The following is a 12,042-nucleotide window of genomic DNA, read 5'->3' on the forward strand; positions in this document are numbered from 1 at the left end:
GCTCTGCTGGGTGCGGAAACGACTCCTTCAACTTTTCATCCACTCTGGAACATTTCACAGAATAGGTTATGAGTTCCTATTTGAGTTTAATCATGACTTCACAGTTGAATAATTCCAACCTAAGAAAATGTTGACGTTTACGAAGATATTTATATAGTAAATATAATATCTAAGAAAGTTATTTTAAATTTTATAAACAAACATGTCTACATTTTTGGTAGCCAAATTAAGATACATCAGCAGAGATGTTAACTGTGATAAAACACATTTAAAATTGTTGAATATTATGAATAGTATGAAAATTTTTCATTAAGATTATATCTTTTGCTATTTTACTAAATCAATAGGGAATACTACAGAACTAACTTAGATAATAGGAAAGGTTATAAACTTGAGATATTCAAAAGATCTCTAAAAAATTGATCCAAAAACGATTAGTATTCGTGCAAGTAATTTACCCGAGAGCAGAAACCACATCTAATTTTTTTCTTTCTCAAACTATTAATTAACAATGTTCCCAGAACTCCGCTAGACAGCCCTGCTGAGAGGCACAAAGTAAATACAGTACTGTAGGGAAAATTGGTTCAATGCCACACAACTGTGAGAGGCTTGCGCTTTTGTTTAACAGCAAACACTTGCTAAAGAACTATTCCTAAACTACTAGCAACTACATAAAGGCTTTTATTTTAACAGCGACCTCCTGGGAGACTGTGCTGGAATGTGCAGTGGGTCTGAAAATGGCACAGATTTGGCTCAACTGTAAATATTAGGTGCAGAGAGGCAAAGCCATTGTGTAGGGTAGGGGTGTGGCGGGTGGGGTCTTGATTCCCAGTGCTGATCGAAGGATTCTAATTTCGCCTGCTATTTATTTTTTTCTACTACAATTACAGTTTTGCTGAGAAAAAGAAAATATCGGTTGTGCTCTCATCTGGGTTTCTAATTTTCAGCGTCCACAGAAAAAGAAATCATCTCATTTACCGAAAAGAATCACCTTTCACTAGTCTCCAGAGTCTCTGGGAAAAGAGAGCCGCACCGACCCCACCGCCCCCGCCCCCGGAGCCCGGCCCACCCCCCTCGCCCGCCGCGGGTAGCTGCGCCAGCCCAGCGCGCGGGCGGCCCTGAGGCGAAGGGTCTCCAAGGCTCGACCGAGTGCACTGGTGTTTCAGGGTGGGGAACCTCCAAACTCATGAATCACAACACAAACTCACACTTGGCCTTTGAACCTAGCCCTCGTGCCCACTTTTCTTATCCCCGACGCCTCCACCCCCGCTAGCCAGGGTCCTTGCGCCCCCCTCCGCGTCACCGCTCACCTGCGCGCGTACACTGACGCGCAGTAAAAAGGGGACTGGGAAGAGCTCAGTCCACAAGCCACACCAGGGCGAGGCGGAAACTACAACTCCCATCACGCCCCGCGGCGGCTCCCTCCTCCTCCTCCTCCTCCTCCCCCTCCTCCCCCGCGGCTGGCGGCGGGCAGACGCTGGGCTTTCATCTGCGGACGCGGCGGGAGGGAGGCAGATCCCCGCGATCGTGCCCGACGGGAGCGTTTTTGCTTGGCGGCTGCGGCGGCTTCTGTAAACTGACTTCTGCCACAGCATCCGGAGCCTGCCCCGAGCCGGCGGGACAGACGGTCTGTCCCGTCTTGGTGAGAGGATGGTCGTGCGCGTGTTCGTCGCCTCCTCCTCGGGTTTCGTGGCGGTGAGCACTGCGGGGTCCGGCAGTCGACCGGGTTCGGGTCTGCGGGGGGTGGGGGACGCGGTCCGGCGGGGGGCTCGGGTCGCTGGTTCCTGCGGGTTCCGGCGCGCGGCGCGTCCCACCGCGGGAGTCCTCGCGGGGCAGGTGATGTAGCACAGTTGGACAACAATGAAAGGGTTGGAGAGCTAAGGTGGGTGGGAGACTCCGGGACTCACCTCCGTGCCCATCCTGTGCGCCCTGGGAAGGAGACAGCTGGCGGGGAAAATGGAGTCTGGGATAAGCCCCCAACTCCATTTGTGTGCCTCGGTAATTTGGGGGAAAAGGGGTGTCGGAGAGCTTTGGGGTTCCCTCTTCCCTTAGTGTTAGTTCATTCCGTTTTGGGACATTCAGCCTGGTTGTGTTTTGTACCGGAGTTTTCTTGATTGTTTGATTTGCTAGACTAAGTCTTGATTGAAACAAGTTTAGGTAGTCATTTCTCTCCACATGCCCTTCCCCACCACTAAGTACATTTCTTTAGTTATATATCGGAGCCAAGAGAACAACAAACCAGGTTTGTTCTGTCCTGCCAGGGATTTTTATTTGTTTAATTGTCACTTTTTTTTTGCTTAAGGTGCTATCAATATTTTTATATCTTTAGGTAAATCTGTGTGTTTGGGTTCTTTTCCCCTGTAATGTTGTGGTCAATTTCGTCATATATACATACACATATATACATGTATCTCTTTATATAGATAGATAGATGTAATTATTTTAAGTTGTTTTATTTAGTCCATGTTCTTGATTTTTGTAGGAAGAATTTTTCTTAGGAAGAAGAGAAGTTAAATAGCTAGAGTTATTAGAGTTTAAGGAAACACGTGGTACTGTACTTAAGTCATGTAGCAACATGTTTTACATTATTAATATTTACTTTCCTTAGCTAAGAGTTAAATTATCGATTTAAGAGGCTCTTTGGTAAAGTATATAATCAAATACATCGAATAGTGCCATTAGGATCCCCATCAACTAACTCAACCAGGCTATCCCAAATTTTAATTCTAAAGCAGGTGGGATACAGGATGGAATAAAATATTGTTTGCAAATCCTTATTAACCATTAAGATCATTTATTTAAAAGGAAATCAACACTAGTGCAAAAAAAGACCCCCTTTTGCATTAGGAACAATAGATGAGGAAACTCCAACTTATCTGTATATGCAGGCATGCACTTGTCCCCAGACTGCTGAGTTTTTGCCATTTCTAGTTATTTGTGGTTGCTTAGTCATACCTGCCTTTTAAAGATTTCTCCACTGAAACTGTATTTCACATGTTTGGAGACCCATCTTTTCATGGATAGCATCCTAAGAATGCTACAAAGCTTTTGGTTTCACCACCAACTTGCTTCCTTCAGTAATTGTTCCAATAGCATTTTCTTGATTGTAGAGGGATGCTTTCAAGATTAAGAAGCCTAAGCTATGTTGATCTAGTCAAAGTGAAAACTTGAAGTCAGTACATGATTTGCCCTGGCAGTAGGTAGTATCTCAAGATAGTTCTGGAACCTTGCATCTCTGGTACCTTAATTCCATTGACAGGTATTTATTGCCTGTCTGATATGTGCCTTTTTAATTTTTAAATTTAATGGTATATGTTCAGCACATGAAGCTAGACCAAGAACCCCAGCTTTCATGTGAGCTCTGACCAAGAGCTGATGTAAACTTGGATAAGGTCCTTGCCTGAGTTTCTCTTCTGGAGTGTGAAGGATTGTGATGAATAACTCAGAATTGAATTCTAGCTTTAAAATGTTTTGACTTTATCAGTTTGATATATGTGGATATGTTCTCCTAACAGTTTCTTTTACTTTAACGTGTGTGTGTATGTGTGTGTGTGTGTTTTTTCCTTTGTGTTTTTTTGTGATCGCGGGTGTCCGCCGTGCTCTCACTGGTAGTGTGTGTTCTGACATGGTTTGAGTGAGCTGGAAAACATACTGTTATTACCTGATGGACAACCCATAAACACTGTTATTACCTGATGGACAACCCATAAACACTAATTATCTGTGTTAATAGTCTGTTATTTAAGACCTGATTTTTAGGCAATACTCATGGAGTCTCTCTAATTGTAATATTATCTCCTATGTTAGTACACAGTTTTCCTGTAAATGTAGTATACTAAATAGGTGATGCTAAATTTATACTTATTTGCAAGAATAATGATTTCTAAGAGATAATGAAATTGTGTAGGTCAACTATAGGTATGAGGAGACTAATGGGGAATGTAGCATTAAGTTGTATTACTCTCTGATGACAGAGTCATAATGCTTTCCCTTCAGCGGTTTGCATTGACCATTGACGCTGATCTGTGGTGACCAGCAAGTAATGGGAGAAAAATAATTTCATTCCCAAGTCAGTTTGGTTTTAGCTGGAATTGATAAATCCCAAGGAAGGAATGTGACTAGAATTAGACTTAGCTAAGTAAGTCCTAGGGAATTCCAAAATGATCTTCTGCTCAGATCAACAATAAAGTTAAGTAAACAATCTAAAAGACATCCTCATATCTTGTTTTGATTTCCCCAGACTCTTCAGCTTCAAAACATGCCAGTGATAGTTGGAATAATTAATACCAAGGGTCATTTGCCCTTTTATCCTTCCCAGATCCAGGTAAACTTTTCTTTTACTAGGGAATTAGAACAATGCCATATTATTATGCTATGGATACCTGAAAATCAGATTTCTTATGCAGCTGATAATGTTGCCGTCAGTCGTATTGTAGTGAAGGACATTTTATTTCAATTTGAAGAAATATAGTGTATTCATAGAAGTATCTTTTAAAGATTTAATTTATTCTGGGTTGTATACCTTAAAAGGTTTTAGTTATTTTATCTAGGAATAAATATATTAATATGACTTTTAATATTAATATATTAATGTCTTTACATTTAAAGACATTGAAATCTGTCAGTTCATTAATTAATTCATTATTTTGTTCATTCAACAAGTATTTTCTAAATATCTGCTGCTTGCCCACCTCTTCTCTTGGTCCTATAGGGGGAGAACTGAAGGAGAACAGAGGGTGTGGTCTTTCTCTTCTGGGAATTCAGGGACCAGGTGGGGAGATAAGATAGGAAAGGTAAAACCAGTGATATAAAGTACAGTTCAAGGACACATGCCTCTTTCAGGAACATTCTTACCAGAGATAGAAATAACATAGGTGGCAGAGGGATGCATTGCAGGATGTCAGATAAGGAGGAAATGTGCCAGAAATCATAAATTATGCATGTGGGAGCCTTAGGCAGATGGCAGGGAGAGGGATTGGGTTAGATTTGGGGCCTGGGAGAGAGTGCATGAGCCTTCCTAGGCTGGAAAGGGGAGCTTTAGGTGGGAGGGAGCAGTCAGCAGAGGCCCCTAAGGTCCTTTTTTTGAGGATTGGGTAGACTCTGAGTCCTTGAAAGAAACCAATAATAATTTGCTCCACAGTGCTCAGTTAACTCAGCCTTGTCTTCAGTATTTGCAGCTTGTATATTTTCTGCAGGCTTTCATCCCCTCCTTTTGTGCTACCTGCGAGGAAGGGACCTATGGTATGTGATCTCAGAAAAACCTTTACCCCTCCCCCCCATTGCTTTAAATAAAAGTTCTCAAAAAGGATATAAAATCTTCAGTTCTTGGCTATAAAGTTCCTGGGCTTAGTTTTTAGAGCTAGAAGAAAACCTAAGAGATTTTTATAGTGAAATCCAATTACCTAATTTCACAGAGGAGGAAATTTCAGTATAGAGAGTAAAGTGTCTTGCTCTGAGGTCATTTGTGTCAGTGCTGAGCTTGAAGGTAAAATGGAAGTTGAATTTAACAACTTGAATTTATTCATTCCTTGTTCATGCAGCCATGTGCTCATGCATGCATTGATTGATCCATGTATTCACCAGTCATTGAAACCTACTAAGCACCAGGCTCTGTTAAAGCAACCCCAGGTGTTGTTTTGAGTGTGAGTGTGCCTGATGGTCAGGGAATGGGCATAGATCTGGCTTCATGGCACAAATCAGTGCTGATGCTGGCTTGGGGGATGTTTCCTTAGCCAGCTGGGCAGTATATCCAGGGCTGTTGGAGAAGCAGGGAGATTGGAAGTGAAGTTGGAAAGCAAGGTGCTTTGCCTAGAGCTGCAGCTATGTTTTCAGATGGGCGTGGGAATGGAGGGAGGGCAACACAGAAGCCCCTCTCAGACTTGTCTGGCTCTTTGCAAGTGTACTTGCAAAGTCCTGCTACTTTGCTTGACTTACAGCTATTTTAAACATGCAGTGAGCAGTTAAGCAGTTGCATTTCCACAAACGTATTTAGTGAAGCTTCACTATATAAGGAATCCTCTAAAAGGATTCCCAGGACTGTTAATGTTAAGATGTGACCATGTAGAACAAACTAGGTGTTAATTTCTAAATGAGCTGGTAGGGATAAACTTGGATTCCTTAGGAACTTTGATTCATTGAATCATGAGAGTCGCATAGCAAGGTAGTTCTTTATTCCCCTTTCGCAAATGGAGAGATGGCTGTTAATGACCTCACTGAGATCTTATGCAGTAGATAGTGGGACCCTCAGTCAAACTCTGGCATGCTAGTAGCTCCAAAATTTCTAGGGCAGAAGTTTACACTGTGGGCACGGTTGCTCCCTGGGGGAATGAGAGTACCAGGGATGCCTAGCAGTCTGCAGTTCAGGACAAGCCTGCATAAGAACTGTATCTTCCAAAATGCCAGTGGAACTGCTAAAAAACAGTGCTGAAGGGCATTGTTAAGGCAGGGTGTGGGGTGAGGTTAAGGAAGAGGGGGGAACTAAGAAATGATCATGAGTAGCAGGAATGGTTTGGAATGCAAAGACAGGAATTTAGTTTTAAGGGAAGGCTGAACTGGGAAGGCATGTTTATTAGAAAGCAGCCCTTATCTCAAGATTTCACAATTAATAAGTACCAAAAGCTAGGGATACTTAAACCACAGAAATTGTCTCAAGGTTCTAGAAACTAGAAGTCTGGATAAGGTGTTGCATAGTTGCTTCCTTCTGAGGGTTGCGAGGGAGACTTTTCCATGCCTCTCTCCTAGCCTCTAGTGCCTGCCTGGCAGTCTTTGGCATTCCTTTGGTATATCGATGTATCACCCTGATATCTGCCTTCCTGTTCACATGGGCTTTCTTTGTGTGCATGTCTGTCTCTGTGCACAAATTTCCCCATCTTGTAAGGACACTGTAATATTGAATTAGAGTCTGGTCTAATACCTCATCTTAATTTGATCATCTGCAAAGATACTATTTCTACAGAAAGTCATTTTCACAGGTAATGGGGATTAGGACTTCGGTATCTTTTGGGGGAACACAATTCAACCCCAGTATGCAAATGAAGCTTGAAATAGAAAGACTGATGGAATTTCCTCCCTTAAATTGGAAAGACTATAGGCAGATTTCTTGAATCAAGTCAGCAGCTGGATATGGAATATATGGAATTGTAGACAATATATAAGGTCTGCTGCAAGAAAGAGGGGTCTGTGTCAATATCCCAAGTGAAGACCTCATCTCCATTTTTCTAGTTAATTTTAACATTTACCAAATTTGATGTTTTTCTATACTGCAATAATATTTTAAACTTATAATCACAGGCATGGACTCCTTTATGAAATTAAGGACTTTTTAAGCCATGTGTTAGGATGTTTTTAATGAACATCTCGGTCTATTTGAGTAAATAAAATTTTGACAAATATTTATAATATGAAGTATATGGTGGTTTCCACATTGTAGGGATGTAAGACCGCTGGACTCTTGATTTTTGTTTTTCAGGCTTTTTTTTTTTCCCCAAAAAACAAAAAAGAAAAATAGCTAGGGGGGGGGGGGAACAAAAACAAAAACCCAGCAGCTCAGTGGAAAGCAGTGTGAGACACTAACTATAAAAATATTTTTCCTTAGATTTTTTAAAAAATTTATATATTTATTTATGCATAGAAGAACTGGGGTATAGGCCAGAGGTGTGGGAGTACGCGAGTATTCACCAGACAGTGGGGAGCAGTGCAGGCATATCTACTGAAATACACTGCAGAGACAGGAGAGGTCTGCTGCGTCGTGTGGGTTAGCTCCCTGGCCTGGATCAATTCAGGCTGTGGGAGTGATAACCCCCACCCCCAGGTAGGCCCTTTAGATTTTTTTTAAGATTTATTTATTTATGCATACAAGAGCTGGGGTACAAGCCAGAGGTATGGGGGGTGGGCAGTGAGAAGATTCACCAGAGACAGAGTGGGGAACAGAACAGGCAGATCAACCGAAGTACACTGGTGAGGGGAGCAGCAGGTGAGACAGGAGAGGTCTGCTGCACCATCTGGGTAGCTCCCTGGCTGGCTGGGGATCAAACTTGTGCTGCAGAGGCAGAGTACAGTCTCATAGGTTGCGTCTTAACCCCTTGCGCCACCAGGGAGGCCCCCTTCTTTAGATTTTTTAATGTTTAATTTATAAAATTTTCTGAAAATAATTTTTTAAGTACAGTTAGAACTGGTGACAGAAGTCTAGATTCTTAGTGAATGTTTTGCTTTTTAAAAAATTGGCATGCTTTACTGATCATTATATATGAATGTTTGAAATACTTTATTTTGAAATGCAGATTTTAAAAATGGGATCAATGAATTGTTAATTCAGCTGCTAAAGATCAATGTTTAAAATAGTTATCCTCCCAGCTCTAAAATCAGCAGGTGACTCTTTTAGGTTTCAGCCTTTTTTTTTTTTTTTTTTCCTTTTTAGCAGGAGCTACTTTAATGGTTATCACTACAGTTAGAAACTTGGGTTCTTCTGATTAAAATTACATTCCTGCATTCATTATTTTTCTGTGACTAACTTTATATATTATACTATTTATCCATTTTTGTGTAAAAGGATCTTAGCTTTCCAAATTAGAAATTTAATGAAAATGTATTTTTTTCTCTGAAATGGCAAATGCTACCATTTCGGGGACATTTCCCCATTCTAGATAATGTACAAATGAGTGTTTTGTGTCCTCTTTCTAATTGTAGCTTTACAAACATGTGTTGACCTTTTCTGCTGAGTGATTTTTAGATCAATAATGATCAGTGTGTACCTTGCCCTAGTTTTGGGGGATTGTTTGGGGTGACTGGGAGAAGTGGGCATCTAGTTAAAGGCAGTGCACGTCCCTCCTGTCCCCTTCTCTTAATAGGCTTATTTATCTGAGCTTATTTGCCAGTGTTGGCTGTATGCAGGTAACTTAAATTTAGTGTTGTTACTTCTTTCATGTTCAGTTGGGTTTTTCCGAATTTGTCAACCTAGGAAAAGCACGTAATTTTGAATATTTCCTTTAGACTCTGAAAGTTGAACTCAGACACAGGCTGATGACTCCTTCTTTCCTTCCAGGTACTTTTAGTCTGGTGCAACTCCTGGCTCTGGAACAATTTGGTTGGTCCCCTGGATCTGATTCCTTTTGTTATCACCATTGACAGCTTATTTAATCCTGAGGAGGCCTGACCCTTGGAAGTGGAAGGGCAGGGTGGGATGTACATCAGGGTGTGTCTGCTTTGTTGTGGGCTTTCTGCCAACATCTCTTCTGAGTGCCTCTGAAGCCGGAAATGGGATGTTGACTATGACTGAGGGCAAAAGGTTCTAAGTACTTGAGGATGTATTTTCCATTTCCTCCTGGTGATGGCCCAGATCTGGAAATGGATTTTTATCATGTTGAATCTAGTGGCTTTGGGAGTGGAGGGCTGAGAATGAGAGTCAATTAGGGGTCTCCTTTGACAGGTCAGTTCAGTGGTATTTGGTAAATGCAAATGTAAGCCAGCCGCTAGGCTAGTACTGCATACCAATCCAATATTAAAAAACAAAACAAAACCCCAAAGCAACATAGCCAACATATCTTTTGATTTAGTTTGTTTTCCTTCTGTGGGTTGCACAAGGAGTGGGAGTATGATCTTCTTCATTCATTACATTCCTATGTGGATTGAAGCTTGCTGGTTCTCTCCTCTAGTAATATTTAGTAAATAGTTTACTAATTATTTAGCATAGTTTCTTTGAATGGGCATTAGTCATTTCTGTGAGCCTGGGTCCCCCAGTTCATAGGAGTTTGGGGTTGTACTGCCCTTTTATGATAAACTACTTGCTAGCTAAAGTAGGTATTTGGGTTGAAAATTTGCTTATTTATTTAATTCTGGAGTCAGCTTATATTTAAACAATGTATCTACCTCTTTTCAGTTAGGGATGACCTCTCATGGAGGGGGAGAGTAGAGGAGGCAGCATAGCCCCATGTTTAAGGCAGGGGCTAAGGTCAAATCCCACTTCTACCATTGATAAGAGATGTGGCCTTAGGTAAGTAAAAGTGGGATAGTAACGGTACCTTTTATATGAGGTTGCTATGAGCATTGAATAAATGATATAATTTACATAAGGCATTTAACAGAGTTTAAGGTACTTAATAAAGTACTCAGTGCACTTTATCTGCTATTTTTATTGTATTATCTATAGTAGCAGTACAATAGTAACAAAAAAAAATAACAAAAATTATAACCTTGGTGTATGTAAGATCTTTAATTATCCAAAAAAATATATAGTACTTACTAAGCTGAGCATGCATGCTGGTATAATTTTAGAATTTTTAGTAAGTTTAATTATGAGTAGTTTCCTACTGAAATTTGAATTAATAAGAACATTACAATTTGAGGTCATTCTCCAAACCACTTAATTGAAGTTCTTCTCTGATTCGGACATTTTATGGGTATGGAGCATGCTGTACGTGATTCACTAAACTGTATTTATTCACTAACTGCAAAGTGCTCACTACTGTGCATATGGTCACCATTCTTTGCTGTGTATAATACTTGATTTTAAAGTCCTGGTTTGATTTAAGGCTTTCCAAACACGGCAAGTAGATTTCATCTCAAATGACAGCTTTGACTGATGGATTGTGACTGCCTGGAGAGAGAGAGGGATGAGGGTTTTGAGTCTTGTCTGAGATCAACTGGAAAGTAGTGTGATTGATTATTGATGTCTGCTCAGGCACCAGAGGAGAGATGGCACAGACTTGTGCCATCTGTTTGCAGATCTCTTTGTAGACTTTGTTTAGTTAGACTCCATCTTTCAAATTTGTGTAACTGAATGTAGTATATTTTCAGTCTGTGAGTAATAGGAAAGAGTAATATGAAACACCAAGTTGAATTGATAATATCCTCTGAAACCATCTCACCTCACATTTAGGGTGGGGGAAGGTTGGGTAAGAGCCAGGATTTCTGTGCTTAGTGAAGATATGTGGTACTTCTCAGAAAAGACAGTGATTAGCCTTGCCATGAAACTGAACACTGAATCTTGATGCTTGTGGAAACATAGACATACTTCCAAATTTGGGAGATGGGCTAATGGATGGTAGAAAAAATTTAAGGGAGATTTATGGAAAAGATGGTAAAAATAGGAGAGAGAGAGGGGAAAGACATTGGAATAGGTGGACTCTGATATTTGCTTATCTGCTGTGCTGAGCTGTGGAGCTTTGAAGGATCAGGTAAATAGTATTTACTGTGCCCAATGGTATGATAGGATTTTCCCTGCAGGCCATTTGATCCTTACAGTAACCTTACAAATTATGGCTTATTGTATCCATTCTAACCCCTGTCTTCTGATTTTGTGTACTTTTTTTATTACTCCACATTGCCCACTAGAAGAGCCCTCTGATCAGAAACCAGTGAGAACCTGGGTTGTGCTGACCCAGAATGCAGGCTTGGCTAACTGTGTGTGAGCCCAAGCTAGAGAGAGGGGCTAGAGGAAGATGTCTAAAGAGCAGTTCCAGGTGTTTCCCGTCAGCTGCTGAGCAGGTAATTGTAGACAGTGTCCCCAGGGCATGTGAAAGCAATGGTTTTGCTTCTGTAGAGATTGATAAAAGCTGTAAGTGTGGGCTGAAATGGAAAACTAATTTCGCAATGATAATAATAGTAAACAATAATAACAAATATTTTATCCATCATGTGCCAGAAGTACTAAGGAACTTTGTTTTTATTTCTATTCCTTACTCAGCATGACAGTCATGCATTTTCTATATCTTCTTTCCCCAGCCTCTTCTCATAGAATAGGAAATCGAAACTCAGAAGCTCTGAATAACTTGCCTTGTCATGACCACGAAGGTACACAAACCCAGATCAGTGACATCCTTTTTCCTAATAATGGCAAAGAATCAAAGGTTAAAGAGAAGTTAGAATAGGCAGTGCTCCAAAGGGACTTTTGAGTATTTGGTTGGATGCCCTGAAGCCAAATGTATAATTTGCTTCAAATGTGATTGTCTTGTTTTGTTTGATAAAATTAAGTTGAACTGGAGGGAGCACGATGGGATCGAAGGTGATATAGAAGAAGGAAAGTTTGGGATGACTAGAGCACAGAAC

General features: G+C 40.8%; 1 protein-coding gene across 2 annotated transcripts in view; it reads left to right on the forward strand.

Moving 5' to 3' along the window:
* Window positions 1-1,464: 1,464 nt before the first annotated feature.
* Window positions 1,465-12,042, forward strand: part of SH3BGRL2 (SH3 domain binding glutamate rich protein like 2) — a 68,808-nt gene continuing 58,230 nt past the window's right edge. The window contains exons 1-2 of one of the 2 annotated variants that reach the window (XM_054698978.1): window positions 1,848-1,998; window positions 4,241-4,324. In XM_054698978.1, the coding sequence (XP_054554953.1) occupies window positions 1,957-1,998; window positions 4,241-4,324 (126 nt within the window). In that variant the 5' untranslated portion in view covers window positions 1,848-1,956. Of the gene's footprint in view, window positions 1,696-1,847; window positions 1,999-4,240; window positions 4,325-12,042 lie in introns of those variants that run through there. The other variant, XM_054698979.1, reaches the window with a different exon arrangement.

The sequence above is a fragment of the Talpa occidentalis genome, unplaced genomic scaffold (genome assembly GCF_014898055.3).
Source record: "Talpa occidentalis isolate TD23 unplaced genomic scaffold, MPIMG_talOcc4v2.1 talOcc4.2, whole genome shotgun sequence".
Taxonomy (NCBI): domain Eukaryota; kingdom Metazoa; phylum Chordata; class Mammalia; order Eulipotyphla; family Talpidae; genus Talpa; species Talpa occidentalis.